General features: G+C 39.8%; 1 protein-coding gene across 1 annotated transcript in view; it reads left to right on the top strand.

Moving 5' to 3' along the window:
* LOC130453537 (arylacetamide deacetylase-like) overlaps positions 1–4,515 on the top strand; it is a 30,624-nt gene extending 26,109 nt beyond the window's left edge. Inside the window, exon 5 of the mRNA XM_056808655.1 lies at positions 105–4,515. Within this exon, the coding sequence (XP_056664633.1) occupies positions 105–713 (609 nt within the window). The 3' untranslated portion in view covers positions 714–4,515. The remainder of the gene's footprint in view (positions 1–104) is intronic.
* The last annotated feature ends 11,909 nt before the right edge of the window (positions 4,516–16,424 follow it).

Here is a 16,424-nt window from a genome sequence, read left to right on the forward strand (position 1 = left end):
GATTTTAATGTCTCTATCTGTTAAATTAGATCATCTCTGTGCTCCCTGCCTTATCTAACAAGCCATGAATTCTAACTGACCGCCATATTTTGGGTTTGTTCCAGCTCCTCAATGACCCAGAAATCAAGATCAAAGTCAAGATTCAATCTTTAATTTATCCTGTTCTTCAGGCCCTTGATATGGACTTACCGTCACATCGAGAAAACATCCATATGGTCATCGTGGAAAAAGAGCACTTGGTTGAGTTTTGGAGCAGGTATTTCACCTCAGACAAGGCTTTACTGGAGGCCATGGTGGCCAACCAACATACACCTGTGGAATCTAGCCATCTCTTCAAGTTTGTTAACTGGAGTACCCTGCTGCCTGAGAGGTTCAAAAAAGGACATGTGTATACCACCCCAATTCATGGACCCTCTGAGCTTGCAAAAAAGTACCCGGGATTTCTGGATGTCCGAGCATCCCCCTTATTAGCTGATCATTCTATATTACGGCGTTTACCCTTGACTCATATCCTCACCTGTCAGTATGATGTTGTAAGAGACGATGGCCTCATGTACCTCTCCCGCCTCAGGGCTGCAGACGTCCGGGTAGTCCATGAACATGTGGAAGATGGGTTCCATGGGATCCTGTCATTTGGTAGCAGTCTAATAAATTTTAGGGCAGGTAAAAGGGAAGTGAACAAGTATCTGAAGTGGCTAAAGGAGAATCTCTAGTGATGCTTCGTATGTTCCATTCAGCCAAGAGCCAGTCCTTCCTTTATTCAAGTCAAAGTGTTGGCCGCTGGCAGGATTTGAGTGGGTTAGGAGGGGATACCAATAGGACTAGGACATGGTTGTGGGTGCCCTGGAGATAAGCTTTGTATACAAAGAAGAAGAAGATGTGTGCTGGCATATTACTAAATCAATCATCCTAAGTGCTTCGGGGAAGGTCAAAGGATAAGAGGGTTAAATGATATGGGGATCCAGGAATGATCAGCTGAACTGCTCTCTCTACCTTGAGCATTCAGCCTTCTGCACATGCCAACCTGAGTTATGAAGAAGAAAATGGAAAATGACCTTGCCAACCTTCAAACACTGTATTGTAAGATTTCAATCCACATCAACAAGTCCAAGTATTAGCTTAATAAAGTTTATTAATAATCATTTAAAGTAGAAGGAATAAAAAGGAAATAGAAGTAGCAAAACCTAGTTATCTAACAAAAATAAGACCACGTGATTAAGTTCTGCCTGGACCAAAAGACAGCTTCTGCAGCCTCGATTATAGAAAGAGAAAGTGAGAGAGCAGAGCTACAAAAACCTTACATCCCTCCTTCATTTGCATGAAACATGAGAGAGAACATGGGAAGCTGGGATTTAGAGCTCTGGGGAGCAAATCCTAATTACACAATATAAGCATCAGTGGTTATTGTTGTAGTGGTGGTTTTATGATTATTATTTACAACTTTTACTTTCTGTCTTAGAAACAACTCTAAGCCAGAAGGGCAAGGACTAGACAAACAACGTTACTGACTTGTCTTGGGTCACATAGCTAGGAAGTGTTTGAATCCCAATTGAACCCAGGTCCTCCTGAATCCAGGTATGGTCCACTATCCACAGTGCCACCTAGAGGCCCCTTTGGTTTTTATTATTACCAGCCCCTCCAATTAAGCAAGTCCAAAATCAATATCATTTTCCTTTGCTTTATTATAAGCCTGCTTGAACTTGCATCCTACCTGTTTTTGTGAATGCCCATAAGATTTGAAACTTCCAAGTCTAGTTTTGCTCTTCCTTCTCCCATTCCTTACCACCATCCAAACAATTGCCCAGAGCTGCTGATTCTACCTCCTCATCTCTCCCCCCAGCCCCTCTTCTATTAATTCACTACCACTCCTCTAGCCAATCCTTCATTGACTTTCTACTGGACTATTGTTCTATCTTCCCCTCTACTTTTTCTGCTGCCTATCTCTCTTCTCTTCAATCTATCCTTCATGTGCTACCCAGCTTATTATTTTTTAAAGTTCCCAAATAATGATGTACTTCTCTTTATCAAAGAGGATAACATTTTCCCATTAAGATGAGGGAAAATTTTTCATAAATATATAAAATTGAAAATTTATATAGACTTTCCAAAACAGGTTTGTATCAATTGAGAGACAGAACTGTGGACTGGAGAAATGTGCTAATCAAAGAAAAATTTCTGCCCTTTGGTTAGAACTGGATTTGAACCTTCTTAATTTCAATCACTCCTCAGTTGGCTTTCTAATTCTTCATCCATTTTGTTGCCTTCTAATCAGGTTTGTGCTAGGGCATTTTCAATAACTAACTCTTTAAATATAGCTGGCATGCTTTTTAAGTTTAATCTATATATTAACATCTGTCTGGATTTTTCTTAAGTCCAGCAGTAAAAAATAACACATCACACCCTGATTTGTAATATTTGCTCATTTTTGAGGGGGAAATGCTCATACTGAAAAAATTAATAATTATCTCTGGAATTTTGAGCTGAAACATTCCTCCCTCTAATCATGGTTGACCCTCCATACTTTGCCCTCCTCTCTCTTATTCTCTCTTCCCATCTTTTCTTTTTTGTTTGTTCAGTATTGCTGCTACAGAATGGCATCCAAATTTTTAGTACAGTACTAATTCGTCTCTAGACTTCCAGATCTATTTTTTCTCTCTGCGCACTAGAAATTTCCACTTGTGTATTCTTTGGGCACTTCAAAGTCAATGTATCCAAAGCTGAATTCTCATTTTTTACCTTCTAAAACAGTTCCATTCTATAACTGAATCACCTTGGGCTCTTGGGACACATTGACCTTTCACAATTAGTCACTAATAAGTCTTGCCAATTTTACTTCCAAAGCAGATCTCACATATATCCTATTTTCTTCACTCAGATGGCCAACACCTTGCTGAGATACTAATTACTTCTCACCCAAGACATTGTACTAGTCTCCTAATAAGTTGTCCTTTCAGTAGCCTCCCCTATCTAATCCATGTTCTATGGAGCTGATAAAATTATCTACTGAAGATACATCCCTGAGAATGTCAGTCCCCTGCTCAAAATCCTTCATTGGTTCCCTAGTAACTTTAGGACAAAATAGCTCAACCTGATCTTTAATGCTTTCTATCATCCAGCCCTGACCTATCTTTTCTCCATTCTGCTTTGATCCTCAACATTTGGGCTCTTTGCTCTCTTTGAGCTCCTCTGTTTCCATGTAGTGACCCAGGTAATCCCCAGGATGTACAATACAATCTCTCCTCATCTTTAACTGTCTGCTTCCTTGTTTTTCTTCTTTGCTCAGTTTCAGTTTCAAAAATTCCACAAAACCTTCTCTAATCCCCATAATTACTAGAGTCCTTTTGCTGCCCAAATCACTGTGTAGTTGACTTAAGTATATTATTGTTGTATCCTCTCTTCCTCCTCCAAGGAGAATGTGGGCTTGTTGAGGGCAGGGAAATGACTAGAATTCAAATTTTGATTTTTTTTTCCCATTCAGTGGTTGTCACATTAGGCAAATCATGCCATCTTCTGAGCCCTGTTTCCCCCTTCTATTAAAAGAAGAGATTGGATGTGCATATACCTCAAATCTCTTTCCGCTCTAAAGTTATGATATTATCATTAACTCATCAGTGAAATCCCTTCTAGTTATATATCAGGTACTCAAATTCAGGACCTCTCACTCCAAGTCTAGGACCATCTTCACTGTACTCCACTATTATTTTATGAGAAGATTTATTTCTGATATTTGTGCTTCTTTGCACTCTGCAGTGGCTCATTAGCAATCCCTTCTTCTGAAATCAGACACAAATATCAGTTAAAGTCCTATAATATTTAACAACCAAAGGCAGGTTTCCATAGTTTAAAGCTTTGGGTATGCAATGTTATTAGGACTAATAGGTATTATAAACTTATCCTTCAAAACCAAAACATCAAAATATCAATTCCATTTACTCAAGGTAAAAAAAAAAATAGGAAAAATCAAATTCCAATTGGGAAGAAAGAAAGAAAAAAAGAAAAAAGAAAATCATATTGCACATTCCATTAAGCAGTGGGTCAGTCAAACATAGGCATAACAAAAGAATATATAACTCAAAAGTGAAAGCTGGGGGCAGCTGTGTAGCTCAGTGGATTAAAAGTCAGACCTAGAAATGGGATGTCCTAGGTTGAAATCTGGCCTCAGATACTTCCCAGCTGTGTGACCCTGAACAATTCACTTGATCCCCATTGCCTAGCCCTTATCACTCTTCTGCCTTGGAACCAATACACAGTATTGATTCCAAGACAGTAGGTAAGGGTTTAAAAAAATATGAAAGGTATTTCTTCTATAACTTGATCATAATCTATAGTGTGAGTGCACATAATTTTTTTCACCTGGTAAAAGCTGCCTTGAGTGGGAATTTCCTTTAGGGAGAAAATGCCTGTACTAGAGTTGTCTATGGTGTCTGGTGCTTGCTTTGTTGTCTGAGTGGATATGGAGCACAAAGACTGTGGTTTGGGGGGGGAAGGGGGAGAAAGGTAGAGATGAGCTGGACAAGGGGCGAGAGAGAGACTGGATAGGGAGAGAGATAGATGGTGGGAGGGTAGAGAGATGGGAGGGGAGGGGAGGAGATGGGTTGGGTTGAGGTGGGGTGGCAGAGAAGGAGGTGGACAGGAGGAAAAATAGCTCCTTCCCCCTTCCCTAGCATCTACAACAGTCCAGCATCCCCTGAATATAGCCTAAACATCTGATATCAGAATAGGTTAGGCATCTGGCTTCAGTCTAAATGTCCCTAGTGTTCTCGAAGTCCCCTGGTATCAGCTGGAATGTCAACATGCAACATTGCTATGGAGGGAGTAGCTAGTTGAATTTAAAAAGGGGAATGTAGAAAGGGAAGCCTCTTGGGCTTCATGAATGGAGATGGTCAGCAAAATGGAATCTCTATATTAATCTTTACTTTGAAACAATCTACCTCTACTCTCTCTCTCATCTTTCCCCCCTTCTCCCCTTTTCCTTTCTGATTAATAAAATAGTGAAAATTGATGGGCCAGTCTCCCCATTTTTTAAACTTTATAATGGCCAGATGAAATCCAGAGGGTTGTGTTCATTTCTGGGTACCATATTGTATCAAGGACACAGTTAAAGAGAACAGCATCCCAAGAATGATGACCAGGATATTGATGGGTAATTGATCCTTGTTGTATGGGGATCACTTGGAAGAAGTGGGAATGCTCATCCTGGAGAAGAGAAGATTTGGTGAACATGAATAAAACATGATAGGTTTATTCAAGCATTTGAGAGATTGTTCCCATGGTGAGGAAATATGTTCATAATGTTTAGCCTCAGGGGAGAGAACTAGAAGTAATAAATGGAATAACTATCAGTGAGAAAGACCTGGAGAAAGCCCTGCTCCTGGAGGTCTACCTTCCTTTTTTTCCCCTTTTTTCCCCAAGCTCCTATGTGTCTCTAGTTTTTAAAATTAAGTGAAAAGTAAAAAATCTGGTGAGGCCAGCTAGGAAAATCAGAGGCTTTGCTCGAAGAGAGAAACAGTTTTACCCTGAAGGGGAAGGAGAGGAGGCTTGTGACCCCTCCCAAATTAAACAAAAACCCAGTCTTAGCCTCTGTAGCATTCCAAGCATATTCACATCTAAGAAATATAAGTGATATATGGATATTGTGTCTTAGACACAAGGTATGAACTCTGATATTTGTGGGTAGACTCTTGACCTAGCCATGCTGCCTTTGCTCAAGGCAAACTCATTAACATTTGGTGCTGAGTCAAATTCCTTTGTAAAAGCATGGGTTGAAGTCAACACTCCCAAAAGGTGTCATCATATTATCTATGCCTTGTTGAGTATCTCCCAAGCCACACTGCAATAAATTTGGAAGGCGGCCTCTTCTGGTCCTGCAATCTTGAAGTTTTCACTACTATCCTTCTCCTATATCTAAGGCCTCTTGGCCACATGCTTTCTACCTCAGAATTCTTACTTCCACATGTCTGTAAACTTCTCACATTTTCCTATGAAGGAGAATGTCATAGGGGATCATGCCTTCCCTATTCAGAAATACTGACTTGTCTGTGTCTCTCATTCTTCACCCATATTCTCAGACTCCTCATGCCTTCTTGAGTCCCAACCCACAAAGGAAAAATTTCTTTTTGTAACCACCACTAGCAGGTTACAGCCTCAGGCAAAAAGGTTTTGTTTTCTGTCTCCTTTTGGCCTAGAGGACATGACTGAATATATTATACTCTAGGAGTTCAGGAATTTGTGGGTGCAAGGAAAGATCAAAAGGGAGAGCTGCTAATGACTTATAGGGATGAGGGCCATTGCTGTTCCAGTAACGGGCTCCAGGGTAAAGTTATGTAATTCTCAATGACATGAGTCCTGTGATTTTTGTCTTGCAGTGTAGAATGATATCCCTAATACATTATATCACTCTCACTCAGTACATAGTTTACCAATCAGTGGTAACTAGCCAGGTCCACAACAGTCATTGATACCCATGAAAACACCATGAACTGAGTCAATACGGATTAAATTAAGTAGGAGAATCAAAACTACTTTCACAGTTGGGAGAATCAAATGTGAAAAGTATAGAAAGCATTTTGAAAGCAATAAAGTTTTAGATGTCAGCTATTATTGTCACTATAAGAAGACAGTGTAGAAGAGTGGGGAAAAGCCCTGGCTCTCATGTCAGAGGACCTGAGTTCAAATCCTGCAGTAGAAGGACACTTCCTCTGTGAGATTCACAATTCATTTAACCTGTCCTCAGGTTCCTTCTCACTAATAGGACAGGAGTTTTTGCTTCACTAGTAAGTGAACAGCAGAGGGAGCTGTCCAACTCCTGAACATGAGGAATGAGATTGGGAGATGGGAACAGAGACCAAAAGATTGTTGGTGTTGGGGTGCTTGCTGGAAAGTCACAGGGACAGCCATGTCCTACCCTGAAAAAGCCTTCCTGCTGCTGCCTTCTAGAACTAAGAACTCTAGTTAAAAGCAAAGGCTGGCTTTATCCAGGATTGAAGGGTCACAACAAGAGGATCCTGACTGTATGCATTGCAAGAGCATTCCTCCTGGATTCAGGCTTTCTAGCATCTCTCACCACCCCTTCCCAGGCTGCTGCCCCACTCTTGCATGTGTGTGAGTGCATTCATGTATGCACATGTCCATGTGACAATAACATATTTACATGGCCTGGTGAGGATGGAAAAGGAATTTATTATATAGACTATTTCCCTTGATGCAGTATTATGAATGTGTGGCATTGTAGTAGGTCCAGTGTGCCCTTGGAATAAGTACTTGTAAGACTTTACTTATGTCTGTATGCAGGAAGGCACATATGTGCATGTCTGTGAACATGCATATATGTAACATGTGTGTGTCATGCATATGTGTACATGTGTGGTATTTACAAATATTAGGTTTCCTATGGATATGTTTGCACATATGAATGTGTGGGCTACAGTTTATGTCTTAATTGTTGTGATAATCTTTCCCTGCCCCTGGGGCTAATAGGTTTTTCTCATGAGAGTTTCATTATTGATGTCTCTACATGATGCTGCTAATTACAAGCCCTTTTACCTGCCTAACCTCAGTTTTGTCACATGGAAAAGGAGAGCTTTGGACTTAATGAGTCTACAGGTCACCCTCAGGCCTAAATCTGTGACCCTAGACTCATGATGATCTATCACCCATTGGCTGCACACATGATGCTCTCCTATAGAGATAGGTCTTTCTGCACCATCATTTTTGATAGCTTCTCCCACCAAAAAAAAAGGGGGGGGGCATTTCAGAAAAGTCCAAACAATGCTTGACAGCAAATGTGTGTAAAGGGAAGGAGAATCCTTTGGGGAAGCAACTGAGTCCAGCAGAAGGACTAGTGACCTTCTAGTATTGGCTTTGCCACCAGCTAGCTGCATTACCTTGGGCAAGTACTGGAATCTTTCATAGTTTCTGTTTTTCTTATTTGTAAGGTGAGGAAAGCAGGCAACAGATGTTCTGAGAAATCTCCTAACAGCCTGAGTCTGATTTTCTACAACTTTACACAGAGCTGCCAGCAGAGGACAGTGATAAACTGCAAAATAAATGAATGGCTGATTGTTCCTGAGTCTTTATTGGGTGTACAGACACTGTGCGGAGCCTGGCCAGCTCCTATAAATAATTCAATAGCCTTCAGCAACATCTGTGGCTGTAAAACATCTGGCAGCCTCTAAAAAGAGTCAAAATAATATTGTGAAAGGAAAGTGCTAGCCTAGAGCTCATTTTTCTTGATAGCCAATGGAGAGCCTGGAATGGGCCACAGAACCCTTCTGGAAAAAAGAGTGGCTGAGCATGTGGGAAAGATGTCATAAACTGGCAGAGTGGGAGGTTGTTCATTCTCAGCACCCCATAAATGAACAGGTTTTAAGTTAAGGTAGCTCCCCCACAAAGAAATCCCCTGGATAAACTCAGACAAGAGAGGATATTCTTTAATAGAAACCTTGTTCTAATTCTATACTTGGCTTGGAAGGATAACTATGAGGAAATTATAAAAGGACCAAAACCCAAAGGGAAAAGTGAGCATGTCTGAATGTGTGCTGTGAGGTATGTATGTACACATATCTAGAAACACACATGTTAACATGTATATGTGTATATGGTTTTAGATTTAGAATACATATCTATTTCAATTAATCAACACTCATTTATTAAGCTACTACTAGGTATCAGTATTGTCCTAGCTACTGGGTATATGAAGACAAAAATGAAGTTGTCCCTGCCCTCAAGAATGAGACTCTGTATATATAGAATACATTATATGAGGGAAGAGAAGAGGCATGTAATGTATACATATGGAATGGCCCCATTTTTTTTTTATAGTATAGTGCAAAGAGGGCTTGATTTGGTGAATTTTGACTATCACTTCTCTTCCACTCACATGACCTTGTCATATCGCCTCTTCTGGACTTGGTTTTCTCATCTTCACAATGAACTTTCAGATCCCTTCTTGCTCTAAAATTTGCTTATGCACATACATTACATATGTGTATATTATATTACATGACATTATACTATATTATATTTTTATGCTATGTTATGTTATATATTATGACATTATATATATATTTATAGCGTGGGTTTCAAAATTAATGATCAATAACTACATACTATATATTAAAATTTTTATTAATAATAACAGGGAAAAAGAACTGCCTGAATTCAGCCTGGTTGTAGGTCCAAAAAGAGAAAGAGGGAGGAGTTACAGCCACTTAAATACAACCACACAAAATGTGGGCATGCAGGAAAATGAAATTTTGTGAAATACTAAGGGGCTTCTGGGGGCTGAAGTCCAAAGGCTCAAAATCTGCATTTATACCATCCCCTCCCCCCATGATCTTATTGGGAAACCAATTTCCCCAAAAGGATCATAGAAACATAATCAACTTTAAAATTGCAACAATTTGTGGATAAAAGGAAAAGAGAACAAAACCAATGGTTCACTAGGTTGACAAAAAGCCAATTTGTGGGCAGTCCCCTTTGGCATAAGAGTATACATTCAAAACAAAGGCATTTCAACCCTCCATAGTTCAATTCACATTCCAAAATTCACTCTGGATCTTTTGGTACAGCATGTAGTCTCTGCAGGCATCTATCTTCATGGGGGCATTCTGGATCCTTGGAGGTAGCAAGTTTCTTATCCTAAAATTGCTCAAATTTAAATAAAAGTTCACAACAATAACTTGGCCCCCCTGAGGTGAATAATAACAAACACAGGGATCACTCAGGAATGCATCACTGTGTTATGAGGTATATGAATCAATTTGCAAAAGAAAATAAAAAAAACATGAAAAAAATCCAAATCAAGAGAAAAATAACTTGTGGATGAAATACAAAATGTCATAGTCTTATGTCTAAAAAAATCTAAGTAAAGGAAAAACAAATCTATAGCAGGTCCTTGAAATCATGGCCTAATTAAAATGATTTAAGCAATTATTTATTTACCCAATCAGTAGCCAAGACTACAGAAATTTGTCACACCATGAAAGAAAGAAAATGGAGTAGATTATATGAGCTATGTAGGAGTCAAATTTGAGATCTTTGGTAGAATGTGGGACAAGAAAGACCTGCCTTTAACATGTGAAACAGCCACAACCTCAAACCCCAAACAAGTTCAAGTCCTCTTGTCTTGGCTCAAAATTACATCAATCCCACTAGGATCTGGTCTCTTTGACCTTGTGCTCCACAAGCACTATTCAGGTGCTCTATGCTTCTTTAGCACTGTGCAATGACTCTTTTTTGTATTCTCTTGTCCTTCAATCAGACAGAAATCATTAAGCAAAGTCCCATATTTTTTTAAACAATAAAGGGAATCATTTTTATAGACCAAAGCTTTTTTGGTATGCATTAATATTAGAACAAATGTATTTAAAACATATTACTGCAAAATTAAAAAAAAATAAAGAAAAATCTTCTCAATAATGCTGACATGCTTCAAATGCAAAAAGGAGAGAAAAAAACTCAGATACTATATTGCACATGTAATAAAAATCAAAGTTTTTTTAAGGTTTTAAAAATAAAAAATATATAGCTTAAAATCAGTGACACACTGTGTCAACCATGTGTGAGTACAAAATGATTTTCAGAATAAAACAGTAATACAGTAGATAATGAACATTTAAAGAAGTACCTGAGGGAGGCCTGAGCAGGAAACTGCCTGGCCAAGGAAGTTCAGAACATCCGTAAGCAGACCCCTGGTGGAAAACATAAACATGTCAAGGTCCCAGCAGCAGCATGTACCAGATAAGAACTTAGGGGCCAAGCAGACCCCCGGCAGAAAACATAAACATATAAAAGTTCCAACAATAGTATGTACCAGATAAGGACTTGGGGGCCATACATGCTGGTGGATAGCAGGTATATAAACCCCTGCATTCATGAGCTACAGTTGGAACTCTGCACTGAGTCCCCTGGTACATACCAGACTAATAAATGACCCTTTGCCTGATTGCATTGTCTATTGGTCTTCCGTGGTGGTGGGCAACAACCCGGACCCTAACATACCAAAGTCCCCAAAATTCACAATAGCCCAGTTAATTACAATACCAAACAAACCCACTATCACATTTCAATGAAGTTGCTGTATGACATAAAAAACCTATGAACTGATGGATATTTGTCACAATTTTTGCAGGTGTAGCAAATCTTTCAACCTTAGTAAATATAATTTTAAACAGAGTAAAACTTATTTGGGTCTAGAACATCATCAAGAAATCTAGATTGTTCTGCTGGTAGAAGTAAATTAAAATGAAGAGTTTTGCAGGAGCTCTTTTTCTTTGGCTTCCTGATTCATAGAAACTCCTTGGTAGGAACATTTCTTTGTTTCTCTACATTTAATACAACATTCTTTATAAGATAAATATTTTAAAAATCATACATTCAGAAACTACTAGATAATTAAAATTATTTCTGAAGACCCCTTAGAACTACTATTTAAATTTTTTGGTTATTAAATTCTCTAAAAGTTCTTAGCCAGGTTGAGTTCATCGATCATCTATGTGACACTTAACAATGGCAGCATGTGATCTCCAATGGATCTAGTGACAAGGGCTTGGGCAAGATGTTCATGGGCTTATACAGAGATATTTTGTTCTTCAGTAAAGGTAAAGGTACAAATTAAAGATCAATATAGGCAAAACATAGTAGCTTAAAATGATTCAGTATAACAGAAAGACATTGATTAAATTAAAACAGATAAACAAAAAAAATTTAAACCTTAAAGCAATTAGTAAATACAATAATATGAACCAATGAGAAGGTACAGACAGGCAGTGCAGTCAAAATCCTTTTCACCAATCCCAATAGACTTGTTTGCTATTATAGGAGGAGAATAAGCTCAAAGTAGTTAGCAATAAACTCCCAGATCTCTTTTAAAGTATCCTTCCCCTACCCCCATATTTATTATCCATTTAGATTTCATGCTTTGCCATAGCATTTTTCCTGAAAGACACTGAATGGGGGTTGTTTAAAGAGTAAACAGAAAGAAGTAAAACTTCAAGGAAAAATAATAGCATATTTGCATATGAGAGAAAAAATGCTTCTCCTTGGTGTTTTGGGTCAAGAGAAAGAAGGAAAAAAAAACAGGCTTATTCTCCAAAACTGACTTTAAATCTACTGATTTGGAACTAACTGCCCTTCCTGTGAAAAATCTTTAGAAACAGCCTTTTAAACTAGGAGTTCAGGATAAGCTTTTGAAGAAATCTGCTTGTAAATTAGAAGGTGTGGGGTTCTTTTTTCCACACTGAAAATGGCTAGGACAGGCTAGAAAAACACATGTGGAGTGTGGAAAGTGATTGGGCAGAAAGATTTTTATATGTCACCCTCTGTGGGAAAAAATGGCTGGGACTGGCAGGCTCTTGTGGTGGGTTTGGTCTCAGCAAGAGGAGGCTCCGAGCTGGGTGGAGAGCAGTGAGGCATGCTGGCCAAGCAGATGGGCAGGAGAAACAGCAGGTAGCAACAGACAGCAAGGTGGGACAGGAGTGCAGGCACACCCCACCACCGGACCTCGTGTTGGGCAGTGACCTGGCAAACTTACTATCTTTACTGTAAGGCTATCTGCTCAAAAATTTTTAAGAATTTGTAATCGCTTCATGGTAAGCCAAAAATGTGGGTTTCAAAATTAATAATCAATAAACAAAACAATATTATATTTTTAAAGTTTTATTAATAATGTCAAATAGAAAAAACGCAGAACTATTAAATAGTCAAAATTACTCTTTAATCAAGGGGAAAAGGGGTTAGCACTACTAGGTTGCAACAATAGAGCTGCTCCCAGAGACTGCACAGAGTCTGGACGCCCTGGTCACTGACTCCTGGGAGTGCCACCGACTCAGGATGGACTCCGAGGAACAAAAGAATTTGAGGAACCTCTCCACCATTTGGGGAATCCAGGTGACATGGGCACTGTACCCCAGAAACTCAGGCGAATTATTATCAGCAAAACTCATTCGCTCCCTTCCATCCTTGTGAATCTGAGCCTAAAAACACCCAATGACCCCCCCCCAGGGTCCTGAGATGACCATCTACCTTTGATCGTCCTCTAGATTTAAGATGGACAGAAAGATGCACCTTCAGGCCACACCTTGATCCTATATCCTATCAGACATCTGCTTGTCCTCTAAAACTAAGGAATCTCTATGTCCCCAGGCAGACCCAGTATGATCACCCCACCTCATGCCTGGGTGACTAACACTGTTGTAAAAAGTATAAAATCCCCAGAACTGATGTCATCTGGGGGAATAGCCTTTCCATCCATGCTGTCCCCATGGAGGAACAGCCTTTCCATTCATGCTGTCCTCCCAAGGAACTGCTCACCATTTTGCTGTTCCACCTTGCTATCCTCCTGGCCATTCTCAACATTACTTTCTAAATTAATAAATTTCTCTTTTTGTTTTTAAGCTAAGTTTTGGAGTCCTGCATCCTTGCAAAAGGTATCCTTCTCAAACCCCAGGGGTACACACCTGAACCCCATAACACAGGGACAGGGAAAGATGATTGACATCACTATAGCTACAAGGAAAATGGGAGTGTTCAAACTACACTGATAGGATACAATCAAGCTTGGGAAAAGAATTCTAGCTAGAGGCTACAGTGTAAGAAAAGGGGCTACCTACAAAGGATACTAAAGGCTGGTTCCTGCTCAGGTGTGGATCTTCTTGAGAAAGGTTTTAACACCATAGGGGAGATTACCTAAAACAAAAAGGGTCCTTAGCATATGCTAATCTCACCCAACCAGGATTGTCATTTCCCTGAGGGTTTCCCCCTCAGTTTGAAACTTCTAAATTGCGATTCCCTTCAGGGTAGATTCCCATGGGAAAAATGAACAAGTACAAGCTTTGGGGTCTCCAATCTACAAGCTAGTCCTGAAAATTGGGGTTCATCAGATCTCACTAGGTAACAAGTTTGGGATTCCTAAATTCCATGTTGGCAATAATAACTAATGAAAAAGAACTGCCTGAATTAAGTCTGGTTGCAGGTCCAAAAAGAGAAAGAGGGAGGAGTTACAACCACTTAAATACAATCACAAAATGTGGGGAATAAGGAAAATGGAATTTTGGGAAATACTAAGGGACTTCTGGGGGATGAAGTCCAAAGGCTCAAAATCTCCATTTATACAATAGACACAACACACACTTACGCACTGAGTCCCAGAAGTCGTAGTCTTTCACATAATTTAAATCCATACACACACACACATGTGTGTGTAAATATATACTTATGCATACCTATAATCTATGCTTTTGGGGGCTTCAATGAGAATGCATATAGCTTGTTCTCCCAAGTTACAGAGAAGACAGTGATGACTGCCATAAGATATGAATTTATTTTAGTCCATCTGATTCCCTTGAGATGGGGAATTCCCTTGTGGAAATTCCCTTGCCTGGAACATAATGAAGTAAAGGAAAAAGGGCACAGGACCTCCAACCTGTTATGGGCAGGAAGGATACCTTTGGGGTTGGGGAAGGATACCTTTTGCAAGCATGCAAGATTCCAAAACTTAGCTTAAAAACAAAAAAGAGATTTATAAATTTAGAAAATAATGTTGAGAATGGCCAGGAGGATAGCAAGGTAGAACAGCAAAATGGGGAGCAGTTCTTTGGGAGGACAGCAAGGATGGAGAGGCTATCCCCTAGACAACATCAGTTCTGGGGTTTATATACTCTTTAGATGCTATGTCCTGGTGGAGACCAGAGTGAGTGTTAGTCCCTCAGGCATTTGGTGGGGTGAGGTGGTCATCTGACAGGGGTCTGCCTGGAGGCATAAAGATTCATCTCTTTGTCTATCTTAAATCTAGAGGACAATCAAGGAGGATAAACATCTCAGGACCCTGGGGGGGTGGTCATTGGGTGTTTCTAGGTTAAGAGTCACAAGGATGCAAAGGCAAGGGAGTTTCCCTGATTATAGTTGGCCTGGGTTTCTGGGGGTACAGTGCCCATGTCACAACCCATCTGATAAACACATCCTCCAGCTATGCTGCCCAGTTGCAAACATCTCAGCAAATAGCTGAGTGCAGGGTGTTTCAGGACTTTGCAATATTTCAGCGAAATAACTAGCCATAAAGTGCTCAAGGGTTTAAACAATAATCCAGGTTAAGTAATATTGTGAGGTATATATGTAGAGTCCCAACTCTGGCAGAATGGAACTCCTTTGCTGAGCTTTTCCCTATCATGCTAGTGATAGCATGCTAGTAATAAAGGCTTTCCCTTGCTTGAATTGCATTGTCTTCATGTTGTAAACCTTAAAATTTCTTAGACTTATAAATGTTGGAAATTTCACCATTGGGAAATTTCATACTTGAAAAATTTCCTACTGATAGTCTATTGGAATGTGAACCCCTTGGCATGGGAGGGTCTTTATCCTCCCTACTTAAGATTACTTTAGGACAGAAACCTTTTGCTGAACAATGGAAAGGGCTTTGACCTATGCTTAAGCATAGAACAGGAAGTTCTTTGAGTCATGATTGATTTTAGAATTGATACAATCTCCACCCTACTCAGTCCTAACAGGATTTAGGAAGGGCTGCAGCATAGATCAAAATTTAATTATTTGAGAATATGACCTTCAACAGACATGTACAAAGCCACAGACCTCTGGGCAGTCCTGGGTTAAGCTAGAGCCACCATTGGCACAGGGAAGACATGGACAGTGATTGGTAGATGTGAGAACTGAGGGGAGGGAACTTGGATGGTTTCCTTAAAGATAGCGGGGTATGAGGAGTAGGGTGGTTGGAGAGGTTTTGCTCTGAGAGGTTGTGCTCTGAGAAGCTTGCTCTGAAGGAAGCTGGAGGTGGAGGCCCCTGAGACTGTTTCTCCATTTTGGTCACGTGAGTGATAGGGACTGATCTCTTTTCTTTGCCTCAGCTATCTAAGGGCTTGGGCCTTTTGGCCCAGCCTAAACAGAGGGGGTATTTAAGCTTTATTCCCTTCTCTCCCCTTTCTCTCTCTCTCTCTCTCTCTCTCTCTCTCTCTCTCTCTCTCTCTCTAATACCTTTCTTCCTCCTGTTTGTAATTAAACTCCATAAAAGGTTGACTGCTGACTTGAGTTTCATTTAGGAATTACATAGCTGAATTCCTTGGCGACCTTAAATTAATATATATCAGTCTTTTAAAGTGATTTCCTTGTCACAATGTGCTCCTTGGGTGGTCTGCAACTCAGACCCTAACAATAAAGTCAACAGAAAGTCGTTTGAGCCACTCAGGTTAAATGGCTGCCTGTCATGAATGAAATTCTCTAGAGGCTCTATATAGTAAATTTAAGTTAATTTATTCATCAGCTACTCAAGATTTCTAACTAGCTGGTAGACTCCTTCCAATGATCCAAATAGAGTCTACAGAACCTGAGCAGGGCAAAAGGCAGGTCCCAAGAGAGAGGCTGAAAGGTGTTGTCAACTAGAAAAAACACAGAACTATTAAATAGTCAAAATCACT

This window comes from Monodelphis domestica, chromosome 8, assembly GCF_027887165.1.
Source record: "Monodelphis domestica isolate mMonDom1 chromosome 8, mMonDom1.pri, whole genome shotgun sequence".
Classification (NCBI taxonomy): Eukaryota; Metazoa; Chordata; class Mammalia; order Didelphimorphia; family Didelphidae; genus Monodelphis; species Monodelphis domestica.